Below are 19,675 nucleotides of genomic sequence, written 5' to 3'. Positions count from 1 at the left end.
GGACAACAACACTTTACTCCTATGCCAACAGGATATTGTTCGGCACATTTCCACCTTCTTTACTAACCACCACCCTACCACTACCCTCTTTTCCTATTTTCCAGCACGATAAAGATAACAAATCTCTACAGCTATCGCTTGGCAAGCACTTATAGCATGACGTTGGCAACATGTCCCTGAGCTTGGTGTCTCTTCATCGGGGGCTAAAGCCGTCCTCGTCCTCTCGTCCTTTCCAGTATCTCAACGAAGTCTGAACACGGAAGCTCAACGCGGGAGGTCTCAAACATTCGGTTCCTACAATATAGCAGTTTGTGACTACAGATACTTACAGATTATTCATTCAGAGCACGGGAGAACAGCGCACAGCGTACGGATAACAACAGTATAACGATTACAGTATACCGCAATATAAGGTTCAGAATATTCTCAAACTCCAGTGCAAAGCCTGTTCAGCGGAGACAGGCTTGTTCACATTCTGGCTTGCTGCGGAACCGGTTAGTCCCGCCCAAGCACCGTAGTTCGGCCGGGTCCACAGTGACGCAGGAGAGTTTGTGGAGGCTCCTGCTCACCGCGTACACTGGGAAGCGCATTTGCAGCGGTGAGCAGACGTGCTCTACGGGAGAATCTGCGCAAGCGGGGTGCCGCTCGCTCACACGTCCTCCCAGGCACAGGGCACGGCAGTCTTCCTCGTTGCGGAACAAGGGCAGCCGGGGGGAGACGCAGTTACCTCCACGGAAGTGCCACGCTACGCAAGTCCCGTTGCGGACGAAGTACCACTTCCGGGAGACGTCGCTCGGTGTACAGGTGTGGAACTCTGCCGGGAACAAGCACTTGTCTTGCGGCACCGGCTGCATGTTGTGACATACGTACGGTTAGTGATTTTTTTTTGTCATTGAAGTTTTCCGAGCACGGGACGCGTTCTCAATGCCCTGCTTGCGGCGTACAGTATTATACAGCAAATTCATTAAAGGAGCAATAAGGTTACATTTAACATTGCTCGCAACCCTGCCTCATCTATCATGCTGTCTACCAGGAGTCATCCTGCAAAATATTTCCGCTCTGCGATGTATTACAGCTGAGCAATCGAACTAAAAAAAAAAAACACTCCACGAAAACAGCCGCGGACGGCCGACACGATCCTTGTGTGATGTGGAGAATACCCCGAGCTTTTTCCAGTTTTTTTTTCCTCAGCTCACGCACCGCTTATATACCTATATTTGAGCTGTGCTGCTGTAAGTCACGGATGACGTGCAGGGGTATCACGTTACGTCAGACTTCCTCTCGTTTTGCGATGCGTTGATTTTTGAAAGGTGTGCGGAACAAGGAGGCCTCGGGCTCGCTCCGTATGTCATCTGCGCTCATCGTTCTCCTGCAGGAACTTATTCGTTTAATTTCGAATTTTATTCGTTGCAAACAGAGGTGGGGAAATTACTTTTATTTTGTAATGCATTACCATTACTCATTACTTGTATAAAAAACTAATGCATTACATTACTCATTACTTTTTCGATGTTAGTAATGCAGTAGTAATGCCATTGCTTTTACGAAGTAATGGCATTACTCTGGCATTACATTTACGTTTTAGGGCATAAGCCTAAAAGATGTTATGCATAAGGTTTCTTCCTTGCTTTTTTGTTATAGGCAATAGCCACCCGAGTATCCCCTAAATCGGTGCCACTAAATTCCCCCAGAAGCGAGGCTGATAGGCAGAAACTATAGATAAGATTCATTGCAGCATAGTAGGAGCTGATGCCTGCCTTGCTAGCCTGCCTCGCTAGCCTTGCCCGCTTCGGCGACAGGGCATCTTTTGCCGTACTGAACACTCGTTCAGCGGAAGCGGATGACGGAATTTCCGTGTTGTACTGCACGAACAGTCTCTTGATTCTCGGGAGCCCATCTGGTGATTCTAGGCTGCGATCCTTATAGCTTGCACCGAACCATAAAATGTCTCCCATCGCAACTAACTGGCTCGACTAAATTCGACCCACGAATGGGACAACTCTTCACCTGCCGGCTCCATGATGCCTTTTCGCTATACCCAGCCCTACAATTCTGTCCTGGCAGAAAAACGACCTCTGACAGCACAAGAGAAACTAACACGGTACCGTACGAAAACAGCGAATCACTAGTTCAATTGTCACTTGTTACCCTCATAGAGGCTATATGTTTCTATTTCGGTGATTATCCTTTACTCCAAATGCGTACAGGAGAAAATCGGTGATCATTCATCATGTGGACACTTGTGACACACACCGCCGACTGTTGAACTCTTGCAGAATTCCCTAGGCTGGGCCCTTCTCTTTCTTTGTTGCCCTGAGCTCATTGTTAAAGGCGGGATGAAAAAAACCTGGATGTTCCCAATCTTCACGTGGCAGAATGAACATTCGACAAAAGTAATGAGTAATGCCACCCTGCATTACTCAGTCGAAATGTAATGCATTACCATTACTAATTACTTGCTGGCAAAATGTAAGTCATTACCATTACTCATTACTCAAAAGTAATGCATTACCGCTAATGCATTACTCTGTAATGCATTACTCCCCACCTCTGGTTGCAAAACACTCTGCAGCGAAAAAAAAAAAGGGTAAATAAATTGGGGGTCACTTCATTGCTCCTCATGTGCGCTCTAGCATTCTGTTTCGGTTCAGTCTCACTGAGCTCAGCACGTACAGCGGTCATTGTCGCGATAGTTACTAAATGATTCATGCTGGTAATATCAGGCAAGAGTACTAAGTCAACGATTCCTCAGGGCATCCCAGGCACACGGCACGGCAGTAAGTCTGTTCAAGAAAACGGGCATTCCATGGAGAAGCGCTCTATCTATCGATCTATATCAGCTTATGAAAGTTATGCATTGCTTCAGTTACTGACCATACATACAGCTAATGTGTCGTCAACAAACTTTCATAGAAACTACAAGAAATCTCTGCAATTATTAACGCAAGCATTTTCTGCCTGGTGTGTGCATGGAAGCAACGACATGTGCAGTTAGTACCTTCGTTCTCTGTTGCCCCCGTTTCCTTGCTCCGAGAATACTGTTTCAGTGTTACCAACAAGCTGTGTGTTCCACATGCGCTTCATCTGTACGCATATTCAGCACCTCAAGGCGGAGAATCCAGCGAGATTCGGAGACAGTAGATTGAAGTCGCAGCTCGGGGGACACCGATATCTCGAGCAGAGACTGTTCATGTCACGTAGACGACACAAACACATACGCATTCAACGCGGTATAACTGACGATTGTGCTTCTTGCCCACGAAGTTAGCTCAACTAGGTTAGTTCACACAGCTGTGTGAACGTTTCCCCCCCAAAACTGTTGAGCGTATACCAGAGCACTTGCCGTACCATAACAGGACTAAACGTTCATGTATAACTGATCTTCCAGAGGCCACGGCCACAAGCAAACTGGCTAAGTAACGCAAAAAATTCCCGTGCCAAATACTACCCTGGCGGCACTGAGCAGGAACACTGCGTGCCCATATTGTAAAATCGAGGTTTCTTGACTATGTCTCATGGTAGGGGACCGAGAAACACGGAACAAGGACGCACGAAAAAATTCAGGCTGAGCCTGAGAGTTTGTCGTCGGTCCTTGTTCCGTGTCTCTCGGGCCCCCAACCACGAGTCTATACCAGCTTGCCTGCACCCTCTCCCTTCTGTATTGACGATGTACCTGCTTTTTTGTCTGTTTGAGGAATGACCTACAGCGATTGCGCACTCACCTGGTCATAGCAAGCTTTCCTGCACTCGTGCATGGAACGGAAACGGTTGTAACCCACCAGGCAAGGCGGTGGTGGAATCGCCGTGAGCAACACGCAGTTGCGCGTGTTCGCTTGGAACAAGAACTTCTCCATTTTGTTTTCGTGCGAGCACAAGGTGAACTGTGCTTTCACGCCGCAGCGGTGGTCCTGTGACAGGAATATTTTAGTGTCAAAGCAACGAATTTGTTTTCGTAACACCGACAGGGTAACTACAGGTTTTCCTACCAATTTTAATTTATTTTAATCCAAGTGCCCTCTGAATTAATTCGCGTGCCATTCAGTTTTTCATGCGGGTGCCACCTAAAATAATCAAAGTGCTATTTAATTTAATCCGGGTACCATCTGAATTAATCCATGGTGTTTTTAAGCGCTACAACCGTGTATCCGCACGAGGGACATCCCCGCGGGATAATCTGGCCGAAGGAAAAGTATGTTGAGCGTTCGCGCGGCGCCGAGAGAGAGTTTGAGCTGGAGTATAGCAGACGACACTATTGGTCCTGTCGTCTGCTACGGAATATCTTGTGACTCAACTGCAGGATATTCCCCGCGGGCAGAAAAGACTCACTCCCACAGCCAATAGACACAACAGCTATATACTTGCCTTGCCATGAAGCACTGTGCCATTACCGTGCGGTGTTCTGACGGCAGGTTCCGAGCCGTTGGTGGAAGACACGTCTTCGTCCTGCGGAAGGCTTCCAGAGGACGTTGTACCTCCTTTTACTGAATGGCCGTACAGAAGGCCGCCACCTGACACTTCACTGTGGCCAGCGACCTGCAAAAGTGAAACACAACAATCCGTTACGGGATGCGTTAACTAGGCGCCCCTCTTTTGGTGCACTCAAATCTGCAGTATGAGACCACCGGAGCGGCGAGTAAACAGCGAAAAGCAACTTTGGAGCGCTACACCGCTCACTCGCCGATGCCGCTTCCTGTTGTCTTCTCAAGCAGTGCACAGTCGGAGGACACGTTGAATTAGTTTGAACATTTGCACCGAGAAGTTTGGGAGTCGCACCCTGGTGTTCTACTGACGGAACCATGTCTCGTGTGTGTGTGTGTGTGTGTGGGGGGGGGGGTCCCGGACAGTATTCGCACAGTGCATTGCGTATGAAGGCATTGCACGTGTAAGGGGCTGTCCAGCTGGTCATGCATGACGAAAACGACATATGTGTTCCAAGCAAGTTGCATTTTCATTCCAATGTGACAGTTTTTACTGTAACAGAAGAGAAACCGAAAAGGATCCCCACCAAGAGGCGGCACAGTGACGTCCGTAGTGAGGGTCTCGCTGCCAATAGCAACGTTGGCAGAGAAGTCGGTGGTTGCGAAGACTACCTTGTAACAGCGAATGATACTATTTACTAAAGCGCCCCATTTCCCGCGAATAACCGCCGATATCCGTGTGGAAGTTGTCGACTAATAAAAAAGCGAGATAACAGTTACAAAAATATTAGTCTATTGAAATGGAGCATTGGATAACATAGAAAGTCCGTATTTTGCTTCCGAGCCCACATCTCGAAGGTCGTCCTTCCGCCGCTCAACAGGAAGTACGCCACAGAAAATCTTAAGCACCCGGGCGCTTGTCGTCTGCTTCAATGCCCCTAAATGAAACGGAAGCGACTCGGGGTCTCTCACAGCCGGGTGCGCCAGTGGCGCTTGTGTCGCGTTAAGTGGGAGACACTCGCGCCCAGGCTTGTGGCTTCCCAGTACCTTCTTGCATGAGCTCTTATTTGCGAATTTGGTTTGCAAATTTGCTTATTTGGTCGTCGACCCATATCATTTGTTTTGAAGACTTGTCTCCTGTCTTCCACAGCATACCTGCACACCGTTGATGTGCTACAATCAACACTCCTTGCAAAGTGAAGGCAGGTGCGCCAATGCATGATATGGAACTCGTTTGTTCGGTTAAGGTATTGGCAGGAAACAACTGTTACACGTTGCGTCCTGCAGTGGTAGAGTCACGATTAACATACTTCGCGAGAACGATCTACTAGATTATAACGACCATGTCATATAGACCTCTTCCCAGCGCCTCATTTGTAGGCTAGCGGTGGCGCTACTCATCGGCTGGTTATTGCTTCCGCAATCTCTACAGTACTTTGTACTTTAACTTACCTTAGTATTTTTGCACATGCGGTGGATGTCCCACGAGAGATGCTTCTTTCTAAAGTTGATTATCATCAGTCTGCACGTTTTCGTAGGAGGTGTTGCTGTCGTCTGCTACGGTAGTCTTACATCCGCATCTGTGCGTTCAAAATTTCCATTATCCAATCATGATGTACATCTCGCGGGGCGATGAGTAGCGCCCCTAGCGGATTGTGCGAACGGGCTCCTCGTAGGGGTCGCCGATTATGACATGGTCGCTATAATCTAGTAGGTCTTGTTCACGAAAGCTTCAATGGTCCAGGTTTCTACCATATTCGACAGACTGACGACCCTATAACCTTTTGAATACAGTCATAATGCAGTCGGCGCAGAGCTTTGTAAGGAACCTGTCAATACCTGAGCACCATTTGAAGCACTGGACGACAGGACGGACACGTGCCCAGGAGCCAATGAATTCTTACCTGTCCTTCTGGTCGTATCATTGTGATTACTGGTGGCTCGAAAGGAACCACTCTTCGTGGTGCCAGGACAAAGTAGAGCGCTACGCCTAAGCAGCTCAGCACCATCACAAGGGAGAGGACCTCAGCCATGAACACAGGCCAATGCTCATGCTGGTCTTCGGAAACTTCCTGTTTGCTCTCAATGTCTGTAGCAGAGCGGAAGCTCACGAAGCGTTGAAGAAAAGGAGGCATTGTGCGTAGCACTCTGGAAAGTAATGTATGGTTAGCTACTGCCAAGCGAACAACTGGCGCTTCAGCTGTTCGAGACGTCGAACGTTGTGCGCGAGGAGCATCGGAAGTGATGACGATGAATGTTGTTGTTGCTCCCCAAGCGGGATGGCGCTTATCCGCTATTGAGATTGGCCAGGACTACTGAGGTGCGGTCAACAGGATGTTAAAAAAGAGTTAAAATCGGTTAGGGCGTGAGGTAAGGGGGATTGGCCAGCGCATACCAAGGAGGGGGGATGCCTCCCCCCATTAGCGACCCTGACCATTACTGGTCATCATCTGTCGATATCACGTCATATCCTCTTGATCGCTTCATTGATAATGGGCTACCATCTCTCCCGGTGGTAATAAAACCTACAAATGGCACGTCCATTCGCTCCAAGAACCCAAAGGTCCTTATTCGCTGTTTAGAACAGGTTACTCCTGATTTCCGCGACATCTCCGAGGTGCGTCAATACGGAAGGGACGGCATCGTCTGCAGGTCCCGCAACTTGACAGTTGTCCAGACCTTGCTGACGACACGCTCCTTCGGTGGCCTGCCCGTCGAAGCTTTCGTCCCGCATCATCTTGCCTGCGTTAAGGGGGTGGTGCGTGGCGTTGACGTTTCACTGCCTGCGTGTGAACTTATCGAGCTATTCGATTCCGTTGGTGCTCTGGAAGCCTTCCGCTGTAGCAGGTTGGACAATGATAAACGCGTCCCCACCGAGTCGGTAATCGTCACGTTCGCCGGTCACACTTGCCCTTCTGAGGTGAAGTCGTGGCCTCTCATTTTTCGTGTTGATCCCTTCCATCGCAGGGTCGTACAGTGCAGACACTGTTTCCGCTTCGGGCATGTGGCCAAGAACTGTAAATCGGATGTATGTTGTAGACGTTGTGGTGATAAGCATGAAGAGCTAGCGTGCCCTGACGGTGCCCAGCTGAAATGCCGCCTATGTGGGGATCCTCACTATGCTGACTGCGAGACCTGTAGCTCCCGTGACCAAGAGGTGTTACTTTTGGAAATTATGGATTCTCGGCACTGCTCGCGTTATGATGCTCTAGCTGCTCTAAGGGGTCGTGGTTCCAGTTTTGCCCAAAAGGCCCAGAGGCCTGTCAATGGCGACCTGGAGAAGATGATCTCTGCTGCCGTGGAAGCTGCTGTAGCCAAGCTCAGGGAAGAAATCAGTCCGATGATTACAATGCTTGCGTCCCTCTTCCCTCCCTTGCAAGAGGCCGTGGCACCTCATGCCTCTAATAATACCAGCGTCCCCTCGGCTGAACCTTTTGCGGATATGCCTGCTCACGCACCTCCATCTCGTCTTCCGGCACCCAGTCAACCCCAACCTCAGCTTGCCGACGCCGAGTCTGCTGATCTTGAAATGGACTCCGCTTCTGCCATCTCCAAGCGTGGGGTCTCCCCGTCATCACCTGGTCACGGCACTCCCGGTGGAAAACGCAACAGGAAGGGCAATAAGAACATGAACATGTCTGGTACTGTCACTGATGTCCTCGCTGCAGCGGTTGCGGAATCCATTCTTAGTGATGGGTAGCCTCCGAATTCTGCAGTGGAATTGCTACTCGATACTCTCTGCTCTCCCTGACCTGCATACTCTTGTTTCCTCTTTGACCCCGGATATTATTTTGCTGCAAGAAACATGGCTCGCGCCTTACCGAACCTTCTCTTTTCCCAATTTTCACGCATATCGTCTGGACAGATCCGCTGGTAAAGGTGGTGGCTTGCTGACTCTGATTTCCTCCAGACTAGTGCACTCATCCCGCATTATCCATCAGATCATGTCACCGGCTTGTGAAGCCTTAATGGTGCAAGTTACTATGCCGGGGAACCGGCCCTTGTGCTTCATCAACGTTTATTGCCCGGCTGGCTTTCAATCAGCCTCAACCTTTGACACGATTGTCTCTAAATCATCTGGCTCTTATGTAGTGGCGGGCGACCTCAATTCTCATCACGTCATGTGGGGTCACAAAACTGATTCCCATGGGTGCGAACTCTGGGACTGGATTTGCAGCCACAACATGTCCATAGCCAATGACGGTTCGGCAACGTTCGTACGAGGAACCACCCGATCTGTACTCGACCTCACGTTGTGTTCGTCACATGTACGCCCGTCATCGTGGATGACGGTGATTTCTGGTACGTCTAGTGATCATCTCCCCATCTATTTTGAAGTGGCATCAATGACTACGCACCTTTCGCTTGTGCCCCGTAGCAACCGTGTTCTCCGTGAGAAGAAACTGGCTACGTTGCTGCAGGCGGCTACCAGCCTCTGTGCGGTTGACCGCGCTGTGGCTTCGGTGTCGGCAATATCCCAGGCGATCGAGCAGTCCTCCTTTCAAATTACGAAGCGGTCGCCATCCAGTTGCGCACCATGGTGGAACGACGCATGCACAAGGGATTATCGGCGGCGCAAAGCCGCTTGGAAGCAGTTGCTATCCAACACCTGCTACGCTAACTGGAAGAAGTACCAGATCGTTAAAGCCTCATTGAAACGAACGATTTCTGCTGCAAAACAAGCATTTCATAACGGTCACAACTCCTTTCTGTCGCACCCGAGGCACCGGAAAGCCCTCCATCGCCATATCGCGTTTATTCGCAGCCAACGCTCCTGCTCTCCCAGCGATCTTGCTGTTTTGTCTGACGCGGATGCGCATCAGCGGCTTGAAGACGTGGCCATAGGTTTAGCCGCACGATTTCACAACACAGTACCTCTCCCTCCTACCCCGCCTTCACCTGGGTCGTCGCACCCTGACTTCGTCGCGGTTACATCGGCTGAGTTGGACTGCATAGTGCGCGCACTTCCCGCAACGGCTCCTGGTCCTGACGGTGTATCAGCTGGCGTGATTAAGTCCTTGTGGTCTTCCCACCCACGTGCCCTGCTCGACATTATTAATACCTCGTTAGAGACCTCGTGGATCCCTTCTGCATGGAAGGCGGCCAGAGTTGTCCTGCTTAAAAAGGTGGCCTCGAAGGGTTTGGCTCTCGACAACATACGGCCTATAGCACTGACGTCTGTCCTGTGCAAAACTGTAGAGCGGGTCATACATCGCAGACTATCCGACTTTGTGGACTCAGCAGGCGTCTACAACTGCAGTCAAATAGGTTTCCGGTCGCGGTGCTCCGTCTGGATGGCCCATCTCAATCTTGAGAGTCAACTTCGCCGTGCCCAAGAGATGGGTGAGTTCTCAGCCCTTGTCACATTGGACATAGCCCAGGCATACGACAGCGTTGAGCATTGTGTACTGCTGCAAAAGTTGGCGTCTGTTGGTACCCCGATGTATATCTTCTCATGGGTCAGGAACTTTCTCTTTGGGAGGTCATTTCAGTGCTCAGACCGGCACCTTGTCTCATCGTCCCAGGCCCTGCACAGGGGCGTGCCTCAGGGGGCTGTTCTGTCCCCATTGCTCTTTAACATCCTCATGAGCTCCCTCCCTCTGGACCCGGGCATCTTGACTATCACCTACGCCGATGATGTCGCCTTTTTTGCCTCGGCACACTCCTTGCACACGCTCTACACTAAGCTCCAGGGACATGTTGATCGCATACTCGCGTGGACTCGTGAAGTCCACCTCTCTCTCAAAATCCCAAAGTGTGCGGTGCTCCTGATCCCTCCTCCTGGCTATCGCGGCGCGACGCCCCACATTGAGCTGATGATCGGCAACCAGAGCATCGACCAGTCTCCCACACTGAAGTACTTGGGTGTATGGTACGACGACCGTTTGACCTGGGGATACCACGTTGATTACATCAGTAAGAGGGCCTCTGTTGCCTTAGGCTGTCTTCAACGGTGCGCTAGCGTCCGTGTGGGTATGCGTCGGAATGCGTTGCTCTATGTGTACAAATGTTACGTTCGCCCTATACTGGAGTATGGATGTGTCATCTTCTCTCATCTTCCCGACTACCGGCTGAGGAAATTGTTTATCTTAGAGAGGAAGGCGATACGCTTATGCTTGGGCCTTCCTAGGTTCACTGCCAACGATGCTCTGTATCTTGAGTCCCATGTCCTGCCGCTGAAGGATCGCTTCCGCCTGCTAACCGTGAACACTCTGCTCTCATTGTTGCAGAATCCCCTTGCTTTAGAGCATAATGACTCTCTTAAATATATGCGATCCTGGATGTGTAGACGATGGCGGAAATCAAACATCCCTCAACTCCTCTTTGCTCAGCTTCTGCTGACCCCGTTGGACGTCTCGCTTGTAGACATTGCCCCACCTATGCCCCCGCCAGTGCCAATTTCCGTCCAGGTTCTCGATATATTTCGTCCCGGCGCGAAGCACACCTCCTTGAATCATCTCCAGACTGTGTTGAATTGCCATTTTTCTCGGTTCTCCGATCACCTCATCATCGCAACTGATGCATCTGTCTCGGACGAGCGGGCCGGTGTGGGTATTGTCATCCCGCAACTTGACGCCCGTTTCCCTATCCGCTTGCCCGACTTTACACCTGTTTACGAGAGCGAGTTCCTGGCAATGGTCCTCGCCCTACTCAAAGTGCCCCCGCTTTTCTGTAAGGCACTTCTCATATCCGACTCCTTATCTGTGGTATCGGCCTTGGACTGTCGCGATAGCTCGTTGTTCCCAGTCCTGGCCTCACTCGCCCCCTCTCACATATCACACCTAATTGTAACCTGGGTTCCAGGCCATTGTGGGCTCCCGCTCAACGAGGCCGCTGACACCCTGGCGAAGATGGCCCTGTCCGGCCCCGTGCTTCCTATCCTCCCGCCGGTTGCTGCCGTTGTCCGTGCCCGTTACAAACGCTATCTGTCCCTTGCTCGGCCTCCTCCCCGCCTCGGCTATGAACACCTCTCTTTCGCTTGGAACCCGCGCTATTGCCACTCTCGACGTGCAGAAGTCTGTCTGACGCGTCTCCGGTGTCTTGCCCTCCCGCTTAACTTTTACCTCCATCGCAGTGGGGTGCAACCTTCCCCAGGGTGTCCTGCATGCGGTCACGACGAAACCCTCCAACATTTTGTTCTCGACTGTAGTACCTACCGCCGCCTTCGCCTACAGTCCCTCACCCTTCCACTGCTAAGGTTCAGCGTGCCCCTCTCATTATGCGCATTACTCTCGTTCGGTGCGTCCCATACCGGAAAATGGAATCCTGTCATCGCAGATAATCTCATTTCATTCGTTGCCGGCTCCAACCGGTTCTAGCCCTTAGTGTCACTGTCACACTCATATCATACTGAATTAGCCCTGGCCAATCTCCCTTGCGGATCGCGGCCATCTTCTTGGGGAGAAGAAGAAGAAGAAGATGAATGGCATGATACTATGGAGAACAGCGCGGTCCCTAACGCCATTATGGGAGGCTCCAAGGGATAGCAGAGATGTCAAGGAGAGCTGAGCACCGATGGAGAGAAGAGTGCGGACGAGAAGGCGACGACGAATGGTGACGTAGGAGGGGCAGTCAAGAAAGAAGTGATGGACAGTCTCGTCTTGACTGCAGTGCGGGCACGCAGGTGCCGATTCGAGGCCAGCGCGGTGAAGATAGAAGTTTAATGGGAGGGAGAGGCACCGAGCGCGCGTTACAGAAGTTTCGGACTCACGGCAGCCACAATGCTCAGGATTCCAACGGAATGAGAGGTGTACATAGCCACGACGTGGAGGGCGACGCCGCGCGAGTGAAAGGAAGCGTCTGTAGCGCGCCCGGACGATGTCAGCTATTGGAGGAAGGACATCCAGGCTTGGCCCAGAGAGTGCCATATTAGCCAGGGTGTTAGCGGCTTCGTTGAGCGGGAGACCGCGGTGACCAGGAATCCAGGTGACAAGGAGATGGGAGATGTGGCTAGGTGGAAAAGCAACTTAGGTGGCGAGCCAAGGGGCTTCTAGGGCTCTCAAGGGAGGAAATCACAGAAAGAGAGTCAGAGAGAAGAAGCATCATTTTGAAAGCGATGGGAACCCAAACCTTGATGATGAGGGGAAGAGACGAGGTGGCGGTCCGAGCATTGGAAAGATTTTCCAGAGAGAAAATTCCTGACCCAGGAGAGAATATAGGGAGGGATACGAACAGCAGACAGCCTGTGCAGCAGAACGCGGTGCTCCATGCTGTCATATGCCTGTGCAACGTCTTACGTCTGCAATGTCTTACGTGCAATGTCTTACGTCTTACGTCTTACCAGAGCTGAGAAGTCTCCATCCTCCTGTGCGCGGCGTATTTGGCTCTCGAGGTTGACGTGACCCATCCAGACGGAACAGCGCTGATGGAAGCCGATCTGGCTACAGTTGTAGATATTATTGGACTCAACAAAATCAGACAACCGGCGGCGAATCACTCGCTCCACGGTCTTGCACAGGACAGACGTTAGCGCGATCGGTCGAATATTGTCAATGGCAAGGCCCTTGGACGCAACCTTCTTCAACAGGATGACCCTTGCTACTCTCCAGTAATGGGGGATCCAGGACGAGCTCAGAGAGGTGTTGACAATTTCAAGCAAGACGTTGGGGTGAGCAGACCACAAAAATTTCATCATTCGAGCAGATCATTCGAATGTGTTACTAGATCATATTCTTCTACCAATCAAAAGATGACCGTGAGCCACTAAGGAGGATTGGTCAGGACAAAAGGGCGTAATTACGTCTGTGTGGTATAGTGATGAGATGTAAGGCCATATTATGCGCGGGTGCCAACTGACATATACATGACGTATGACGACTATGCATGAACAAGTGAATATGTATGCATGTAGGAATGTACGACACGAGACCTGCTACAACAGACATATTACGGAGCGCAGTATGGGACGCTCCGAGAGACAGCACTGACGCTAACGAAAGTGGGGCTCCTAACAAACGCAAAGGGGTCTAGATATACCTCTGGCGGAGTTGGCCAAAATGAGAGCAGATGAGCAAAACGTGTTCAGTTGTTTCATTCTGGCCACAATGGGAGCAAGCAGGTGACAAAGAGAGTCCAGCACGATGAAGATCAAAATTTAACGATAGCGCCTGGAATCGACCTGTCTGCCTGGAGCAGCAGAGGTTAGGGTTCCACGAAAAGGAAAGATGTTCATAGGCCGGTCGTGGAGGGGCAGCTCGAGACAGGCTTCTGAGCCGTCTACACCTGGCAACAGAAGGCCGAGGCCTATTTCAAAGCCGAGGACTCGCAAAGCGCAAAATTCTCAGACGTGGCACCGTAGCTACGGTGTTTGAAAAATACAAAAAGAAAAAAGCAACCTGCAATTACGACTCCGCGACGTCGTTTCACCAGGTATCCAGTGGAAGCTGGAGTAAGAGGAGGTTGTCTTCTTCAGCCAGTAAGCAGAACGTTCCATTTTCTCCTGACATGGCACGCGTCCAACATCACCTCCAGGAGGTGGCGATATACTTGCGACGTTAGTGATCACGGAGTTTACGTGGCCTTGCATCTTCCACGAGTGCAAAGGGAACACAAAGAAACAGGCACCACAAGGTAGCGCCGCAAAGAAGCAGTCATCAAGAAAAGTTCTCAATGTGGCTTCTATCCGAACGGCATACTGAATGTTAGCAGAGCATTGTAATGGCAGACCGCAAAGAAAAAGTACAAATAAAAAGGTCTCAATAAGTAGGAAAACAAAACAAGCAACTGCTGATTCAAAACTGAAGTGCTTGCTTATACAACAAATTATTTTGGACGTCGTAACTGGTGTCAGTCACTTCTTTGCCAGGAACACACAGTTTCTTCTTGCTCTGTTTCTTACGGTCCCATTCGCCCATTCTCTGTAACTGTCCTGTATGCTAACACGGAACGCCTCTCACGCGAAACGTAAGCTGTGAACGCGCTTGTATCTAACAATCGTAAACACATGGTAACTGGCCCAACACAGAAGGTGCTGCTGCCAAGTTTATATATATGTACGATGTACAGCGAGTTCAGTTTTACGTGCCACCTTACGCTTCAGAGCACAGCCCATTTCTGAGTATTTAGTTTCACAACCCTTAGCTCTACATGCACAGAGAAGCTGCGACAATACACAAACATGTGCGCACGAAGAATTAACCACAAGGACCATTCTCATATTGGACGCAGCTGAGTTACAACAGGCCATGCAACAGGCGCTCTTCTGGGTACGGCAAGTGGCGCCCCTGGCGAGCACTCCGCGCGTAAATAAGTCACTTCCGCTCTTCGAGCCGCAAACGGAAGTCCCATAGGCGAACAGGCGAGTGTTATTGTGGTTATTGTCGTGTATTATAGCGATGGTCGTGACCACCACACATGTCGCAGATCATGATTGTGTATATGTGCGTGGAACACTTGTCGGTTTGGAAGACCCGAGGATAAGTAAAATGTGAACAACGTGTACAGGTGCGGTGAACGTAAATCTGACCTGGCTGCATCTAGTAGTCGTGACCCCAAGACGTGGTGTGTGTGTGGCTTTTATTGCGGTACCTTATGCGGTCTGTGTTAATTTTTCCACATAAAAATTGAGTCTTTGGCTTGTCGATCGTCCTTTTCATCATATTACACAAGCTGCTGTACTTTAATTTCGGTTAAAGGTGCCCCTAATTTTTTTTTGCAACCCCCTTGCCTTGATGAAAATTTTATCCCCGTCTGATGCTTCTTCCACGTCAACTGAATAATTTCACATATGGTTGGCCCATTGAAGTATTTGATAACCCAGGATGTCGCTTAGGGGCCTCGACTTCTCAAAGGCGAAGAAAACGCGATACATTTCCACACCGCGACACGATGTATCTGGCTGTATTGGGGGTTGTGAGCATACCGGTTGTTTCAATGTCTCCAGCACGCGGCGCTGACTCTCAGTGATTGCAGCGCCTCCTGGTCGAGAGCTACAGGCCTACAGATCGCCTATACCTAGGGTTCTTAGTTTTCGGGTTAAACCCGATTTTTCACGATAGTTACCTCCCGAAAACATTTTCAAGAATTCGGGTAAAACCCGATATCTATCCGAAACCCTTGCGGTTCTTCAACTTGTCGTTCTTGGTAAACAATGGGAAAAATGAACCATAATATCAGCATGACAACCTATTTGTTCTCCGTTTATGATCACCTCCTGCAGGAGTCTAAGACGAGCTTTTGTGGAGCTCGGACAACAGTTTGAATACCGCGGTCATTCACAATCCCAGTTCCGAGCAGAAATATAAAGATTATTGTTACTCGTCCCAGTGTCACATCACTGGCTTGTTTCATATGCCTTTCGTTTCACCGGAAAATTTGATTGTATTTTGTCCTGATTTGTATGTATTTGTATATATTTATATACGATTTGTATATATTTGCACTGATTTGTATGTATTTGTCCTTTCTATGTGTTCCAGCCCCAGAACATCAGTTCTCTCATGTTCAACAGATGCCGCTTGCGTCGATCCCATCGTGTGTATGCGTGAGAAAAATGTAAGAGTGAAAGGGGGATCAGTGAGAGTGGTTGGTTTGTCCCTTCAGATGACGCGCCCTTGGAAGTCGTTGTGGAGGCGTGTTAGCTTAGCTCAATTGATAGAGTCCTGGACCGGTAATCCGGTAATCTCAGTGATTTCCATCTTTCGTCATTAATTTCTTAGGCATTTGAGGCTTTGTATGTATTCGTCCTTTCTATGTGTTCCAGCCTCAGAACATCAGTTTTCACACATTCATTCACACACTCATTCGCTATTTCATTCCAACTGTTTTATTCACAGTACAGGAGAAGGGCACACTGCTCGAAAAATGGCTTAGTTTACTAACGATTACAGTTTACCACAATATGCTACATAACGAAAAAGCCTGTTCACTGGAGACAGGCTTGCTCACACTCTCGCTTGCTGCGGAAACGATTAGTCCCGCTCAGGCACCGCGGTTCAGCTGTGTCCACAGTGACGCACGAAATCTTGTGGTGACCCCTGCTCACTGAGTACACCGGGAACCGCATATGAAGCGGCGAGCAGACGTGCTCAACTGGGGAATCTGAGCAAGCGGGGCGCCGCTCGCTCGCCCGTCCTCCCAGACACAAGGTACGGCAGTCTTCCTCGCTGCGGAACAGGGGAAGTCGGGGGGAGACGCAGTTACCTCCACGGAAGTGCCAAGCCACGCAAGTCCCGTTGCGGACGAAGTACCAGTTCCGGGAGATGTCACTCGGAGTACAGGTGTGGAACTCGGCCGGGAACGAGCACTTCTCTTGCGGCACGGGCTGCATGTTGTGACATTCGCGTAGTCAATGAGAACCTTGCTGGACCCCAGCACGGGCCATGCATGCGGTAGTGCGCAACGTTATGCAGGGATTGACAAACTTCGTGCAAGCAGTGCACAATAAACAGAGGACGAAGGAATAAACACATACAACAGTTGCATTCAGAAACGCAGTATCGACTTCTGAAAATCGTTGGCTACACATAAAGACCCGTGACAGTACCGTGCTCGCCACCGGATACTGGCACGCGCAGTATCCCTGACACTTGGAAGGTGTTTGTCCACAAATTTCTCAGCGAGGCTGCGTATGTTGCAGTCATTTACGGATGAGCGTTGGCTACATCGCATAACCCACATGCACAGTAGAGATAGTCCTCGTTACTCGTCTGTATCGAAATCAATGCAGATTATCATAGCAGTCCCCTCACTTACGTGATGTAATTAGAGATTGAATGTGTCGCTCCCGATATAGACTGCAATATGTTTTCTGCATCCTTCGCATCTACCGTTTACTATAAATGGCCATTCCCTTCCATTTGGGTCCAAAACTGTGATCCTGTGATCTTCATAAGAGGGGAAAAGACAAGGGCGCATTGTGCCCGGCACTGAGCTAGAACACGATGCGTGGTAATTCTTGCGAGATACGGAACGGTATCGCTCTTTATAATGTACATGTTGCCCTTAAAGGTACCTGTTGTCCTTTTCTGACGAATGGCCTGCAATTGGTGCTCTCACCTGGTCATTGCAAGCTTTTTTGCAGTCGTGCATTGAACGGAAACGGTTGGAGCCCACCAGGCAAGGCGGCGGTGGAACCGCCGTTAACGACACGCAGCTGTGCTCGTCCGCTTGGAAGAAGAACTTGTCCATTTGATTGTCGCTCGAGCACCGGGTGAAGTGTGCCTTCACGCCACAGCGCTGGTCCTGAGGAAGAGATGTCTTAGTATCAAGAGTTTACTCTCGTAACAGCAACACAAGAAATGTGTCGGTCCCGTGCAGGCTTTTGGAGAATGAACTGCAGACCCGAATACAATAGCAAATCAATTGCAATAACAAAAGCGGGTGTGTCCGAGGAACATGGAGGCTGCAAGTGTGGTGACTGATAATGTCATTAGGACGACGCGCAACCCGATAAACTCAATAATGTCGATTTCTCGACGTGCCCAGGGCTAAGTAGCTCTTGGATTAACGGCGTCGACTGCACGAAGTGTCAGCTTTGCTATCTCGTCTTGCTTCTCGTTAGTTCCTCAATGATTTTGTGCTATTCCAGGTTCTCTCATGAGAAAGAAATCAATAAACGCACAAGGACGTCATTAAATTAGCATGCAACAGAAACTCAATGGCGACCTTCCGGCGCAGAGCCAAGAAGCTTGACCTACCCCTGCAGCCCACAGGCACACGACACCACATCGTGACTCTCATACTTGCCTTGTTACGAACCACCGTGTGATTGCCGCGCGGTGTTATGACGACAGGTTCAGTGTCACTTGTCGAAGCCACGTCTTCGTCTCGCGGGAGGCTACTAGAGGGTATCATACCTGCCCCTTCTTCCGCATGACCGACCAGGAGGCCGCCACCCGATAATTCATTCCGGCCAGTCACCTGCAGTGATGGACAGCGGTTTCACAGCACTCTCCTGTAACGTAAATTACCTCGTGAAACATTCTCAGATGCGTACAGTCTCCGTGAACATTAGGAAACACCGTTAAACTAGGAGATACCGGGCAGTTACGCGCACTTCGTTAATGCTGAGCAGTCGTCTGCTAACCGCTCCGATACTACAATTGCCTCTTTTGCTCGCTCCGCCAAAATAGAAAACAATTGTTTCAAGTATCATGGATATTTTCTAGCGGAAGCGGAGATCAGCATGTCCTCTAAAAAAAAACCGTGGGTGTATCTGCGTGGTGTTGGCGATTGGAAGCTGGCATGAAGAGAGGGAAACTCGCTTCTCGCTTCTGGGCAACAAACAACTTTATTTTAGCTTCCCAGTCATCATCATAAAATATCGTCATCATCATCATGAAATAAAGTTGCTGCTGTTTGTTGCCTAGAAGGGAGCAAATTCTCACCTGTCCTTCTGGCCGGATCATCGTGATCACCGGTGGCTGAACAGGAACCACTCTTCGTGGTGCTAGGACAAAGTATAATGCTACGCTCAAGCAGCCGAGCACGATCAGTAGAGGTAGCATCTCAGCCATGGTCACAGGCCAGTGCTGCTTCTGTTCGTTGGAAACCACCTGTTTGCTTTCAATGTCTGTGGGAGTGCGGAAGGTCAGGAAGCGTTGCAGAAATTGACGCATTATGTCTAGTAAGGGACACGATCTAGACGAGACCGTGCAGAGATATCATGCGAGCAACCGAAGCTTGAGCTTTTCGGAACGTTGAATGATGTGCACGAGGAGCATCGAAGGTGATGACGATGAATGTGCTGCTGAAGGCGCTGGTTGGATTCTCCTACCTATTCGCATTCGAACACACGTCCCAAATCAAATTTTGTGCTCTATGCAGAGAGCCGTGCCGTGCCGTTGTCTTCCCGGTTCTCCGCCTTCTTACTGTAAGGACATACTTGACTCCTTTCTCAAACTCACAGTTCCTTCACTTGTTTTTCCTTAGTCTGTCTATACGGCCTTTTCGCAGTGTTCAGTGGAGACCTCGAGCACACCACAGCTAGTTTTTTTCCGAGGATCTTCTGTCAGTGCTCAACACAAAAACTAAAGTATACGCAAAGAAACTCTGGCTGAAAACATTGTGCTCCGAAGATTACATGAAACACATTGATCCTGAGCTCTCCTGAAAGCTCAAGTATATGCCATACCTGTCAACATGAAACGGGCATACACCACGTTGATTCACCGCATACGTCTCGGAGCCCCGGCAACCAACTCCGCCCTCTTGAAGCACGGCGAAGCCGACTTCACTGACTGCTCAACGGGTATGCTCCCGGATACCTCCCACCATGTTATCACGCAGTGCAACAAGTACTCCGGATAACGCCACTC

At 50.0% G+C, this 19,675-nt stretch overlaps 3 protein-coding genes across 3 annotated transcripts; 1 reads left to right on the top strand and 2 right to left on the bottom strand.

The window, feature by feature from the left end:
- Positions 1-264: 264 nt before the first annotated feature.
- Positions 265-8,212, bottom strand: LOC135388719 (uncharacterized). Its single transcript, XM_064618463.1, has 4 exons — positions 6,323-8,212; positions 4,363-4,533; positions 3,723-3,908; positions 265-848 (listed from the first exon to the last, which is right to left on the bottom strand). The coding sequence occupies exons 1-4, from the start codon at positions 6,551-6,553 to the stop codon at positions 450-452; spliced, it is 987 nt and encodes a 328-aa protein (XP_064474533.1). The 5' UTR covers positions 6,554-8,212; the 3' UTR covers positions 265-449.
- A 552-nt stretch (positions 8,213-8,764) lies between these two features.
- On the top strand, positions 8,765-11,737 carry LOC135389725 (uncharacterized). The gene has a single exon (XM_064619757.1). The coding sequence runs from the start codon at positions 8,765-8,767 to the stop codon at positions 11,735-11,737; it is 2,973 nt and encodes a 990-aa protein (XP_064475827.1).
- Positions 11,738-16,159: 4,422 nt separating this feature from the next.
- Positions 16,160-19,077, bottom strand: LOC135387418 (papilin-like). Its single transcript, XM_064616624.1, has 4 exons — positions 18,746-19,077; positions 18,105-18,278; positions 17,415-17,600; positions 16,160-16,680 (listed from the first exon to the last, which is right to left on the bottom strand). Exons 1-4 carry the CDS (start codon positions 18,974-18,976, stop codon positions 16,282-16,284), a joined length of 990 nt encoding a protein of 329 aa, XP_064472694.1. The 5' UTR covers positions 18,977-19,077; the 3' UTR covers positions 16,160-16,281.
- Between the last annotated feature and the right edge of the window lie 598 nt (positions 19,078-19,675).

The sequence above is a fragment of the Ornithodoros turicata genome, chromosome 3 (genome assembly GCF_037126465.1).
Source record: "Ornithodoros turicata isolate Travis chromosome 3, ASM3712646v1, whole genome shotgun sequence".
Taxonomy (NCBI): Eukaryota; Metazoa; Arthropoda; class Arachnida; order Ixodida; family Argasidae; genus Ornithodoros; species Ornithodoros turicata.
The sequence above is the reverse complement of the archived record's forward strand: the minus strand, read 5'-3'. Positions and strand labels throughout refer to the sequence as shown.